The sequence below is a fragment of the Pteropus vampyrus genome, unplaced genomic scaffold (genome assembly GCF_000151845.1).
Source record: "Pteropus vampyrus isolate Shadow unplaced genomic scaffold, Pvam_2.0 Scaffold23, whole genome shotgun sequence".
NCBI lineage: Eukaryota > Metazoa > Chordata > Mammalia > Chiroptera > Pteropodidae > Pteropus > Pteropus vampyrus.
Genome location: NW_011888804.1, coordinates 11570102 through 11572358, shown reverse-complemented (window position 1 = coordinate 11572358; position 2257 = coordinate 11570102). Strand labels below are relative to the sequence as shown.

The window sequence follows — 2257 nt, the reverse complement described above, 5'->3', positions numbered from 1 at the left end:
GGTGGCCTCTGCCGAAAAGCACCTGTGTGCTCGTGGCACCGCCCTGTGGACCCACATCCGAAACCTCGTGTGCAAGGGCAAGGTGGGCTGCGGTGGGCTGCGGTGTCCCCAGGGGCTGCTTGGACGTCCGCTGCGTTCACCAGTCCTCGGTTCTCGAGGGAAAAGGGGTTCAGTAATTACTGTTCTTGGGAGGGAAAGGGAAAGGCGTCTCCTGCAGAACATGCTCGTTTCCCTTTTTAAAACTCTCAGCGGTTGTGCCGACTCTCCCTTCCCTGGGGTTCAGGAGGAACAGCACCTGCCCCCTTCCTTCCTGGGTGGGCAGGACACGGAGTTGGGGGTCGTGGGGCAACAGTGTACTCCCCTCACCTCCCACCACGAATCCTCTGGTCGAGAGTCCTGCCGGCCTGAGCGTGGAAGGTCCCTGGTGTCATTCCCCTCCTTCCTCCCCTGGGGGACGCCATCACCCTAGAAAGGAACTCACTCTAATGGGAAAGCACCACTGGGGAGATCTCCTTTACTGAGTGATTTGTGACGGCTGGTCCCTGCTCACAGACCCTGCCCTTCAAGGTAGGGTGTCCATGGCCAGGGAGCATGGCCCCTAAGAACTTTATGGGACGGATGTGGGACAAGAACTTCTGACCACATAGCCCCCAGAGAGAAATGTTCTGCCACCCTCGGTTCTTCTGGGTCATTCTGTCTGTACCTTTCAGATCCTTGAGAATGTTCACCAGTAGTACCTAGAATGGGTGAGCAGGCTCGCCCCCGCAGGAGTGCCTGGAATGAGCCTCGTGTGGAGCAAGTGCATGGGACAGGCCTAGGCACACACACCTGTGAGGGAGAGGCAGCTGGACCTTCTTTTCTAGCCACCTCACCTGTACAAGGCCCAGATGGCTGTGGCCTCTCGGGTCCCTTGCAGTGGATAAATATGTGATGCCTGAGCCCCGCTTCAGACTATGCACTAGGCTCAGTACTGTTGTGTGTGTGTTTGTACACGCACGTTTTTGTGTGCATGTGTGCATGCAGAAATCATGGGGCATGTTCCCTGCTCTTAAGTGCTTGCTTAATAGTAGAAACAAATCATCGCCTGAAGCCAAGGGTGCCATCACGAGGCCTCACGTGAGGGGTGGCAGGTTCTAGGGTGTCAGATGGTGGCTCCCTGACCTGGCTTCATACCAGAATCGTCTGGGGAGGTTTTTAGTTATTCCGACCCCAGGTCCACCCTCAGCTGCGAGTCCAGCTTCATGGATGGGACCCCGGGAGGTATTTTTTAACAAGATCTCCCCGTATGTTTATTCACCCAGCCCAGCTGATGGGGAGCATGCACTTCCCAGAATGAGGGAGACAGAGCCTTCATGGATGGGACACGTGGCCTGACCATGAAGGTTGGGGTGTCTTACAGTAGCACAGCCATTAGGTAACATTAAACAGCATGGTCCTGCAGACCAGCGCTCGGACAATGCTTTGCAGAGGCAGAAGTTTAGAGGGGCTTCCCTTAGCCCCTTCACTAGCTTTGCGATTTGGAGCTGGGCTCTGGGTCCTTCTGGGCTGGAGGCTTCTCCTGCACGTGCTCCTGTAGCTAAGACTGCAGTGCACACTGTGGGATGAATAGCGTCTTGGACTCTTGGGCAGCATTGCCCCCAGGAAGTTGCTACTGAAATGGGTTCTCCCAAAACGTTCTTAAACCGATTGCTGAGCCTTGAGCTGTAGGTAGCACCTGTGATGGTTGGGGAGGGGGGCAGCTCCTGGACTACCAGCGTGGACTTCAGCTCCCATCTGGACAGGATGGAAGGAGGAAGAGGGTGCAGGGCCCCAAAGTGCCACCAACTCATACCCAGGATGAGCCTGGGTCCCAGACAGCAAAGGTCTGGGAGCAGAAGGTCTCCAGGTTTCCAGAGTTTCCATTGGTTCTCTCCTCTCTGTGGACCCCACTTGGCCTCTAGATGGAAGAGCCAGCCAAGGTCCGGCTCCAGTTCCAACTTAGGTGTGAAGAAGCTGCAGGCCTGGGCTGCTGCTTTGCAAGGCCTCTGCACAGACCCCAGGGCCTCTGATAATCATGACTCCTTGTTTTCAGCTGGACCCCCAAGCCTTGCAGGACAGAGACTGGCAACGGACTGTCATCGCCATGAATGGGGTATGTACCACGGGGCTCTGTTGGTGCCCACTTACCCCAGAAGGTTAAGGGCGGCCCAGGTTCTGTCTGGAACAGTTGGAGGGAGGCTAAGCCCGGACTAGTGTTGGAGAGGGTGAGAATGGCTAG

The 2257-nt window shown here is 56.4% G+C and overlaps 1 protein-coding gene across 1 annotated transcript in view; it reads left to right on the top strand.

The window, feature by feature from the left end:
* BCR (BCR, RhoGEF and GTPase activating protein) overlaps window positions 1–2257 on the top strand; it is a 116527-nt gene that overhangs the window by 107686 nt on the left and 6584 nt on the right. Inside the window, exon 17 of the mRNA XM_023528163.1 lies at window positions 2072–2131. Coding sequence (XP_023383931.1) covers window positions 2072–2131 — 60 coding nt within the window. The remainder of the gene's footprint in view (window positions 1–2071; window positions 2132–2257) is intronic.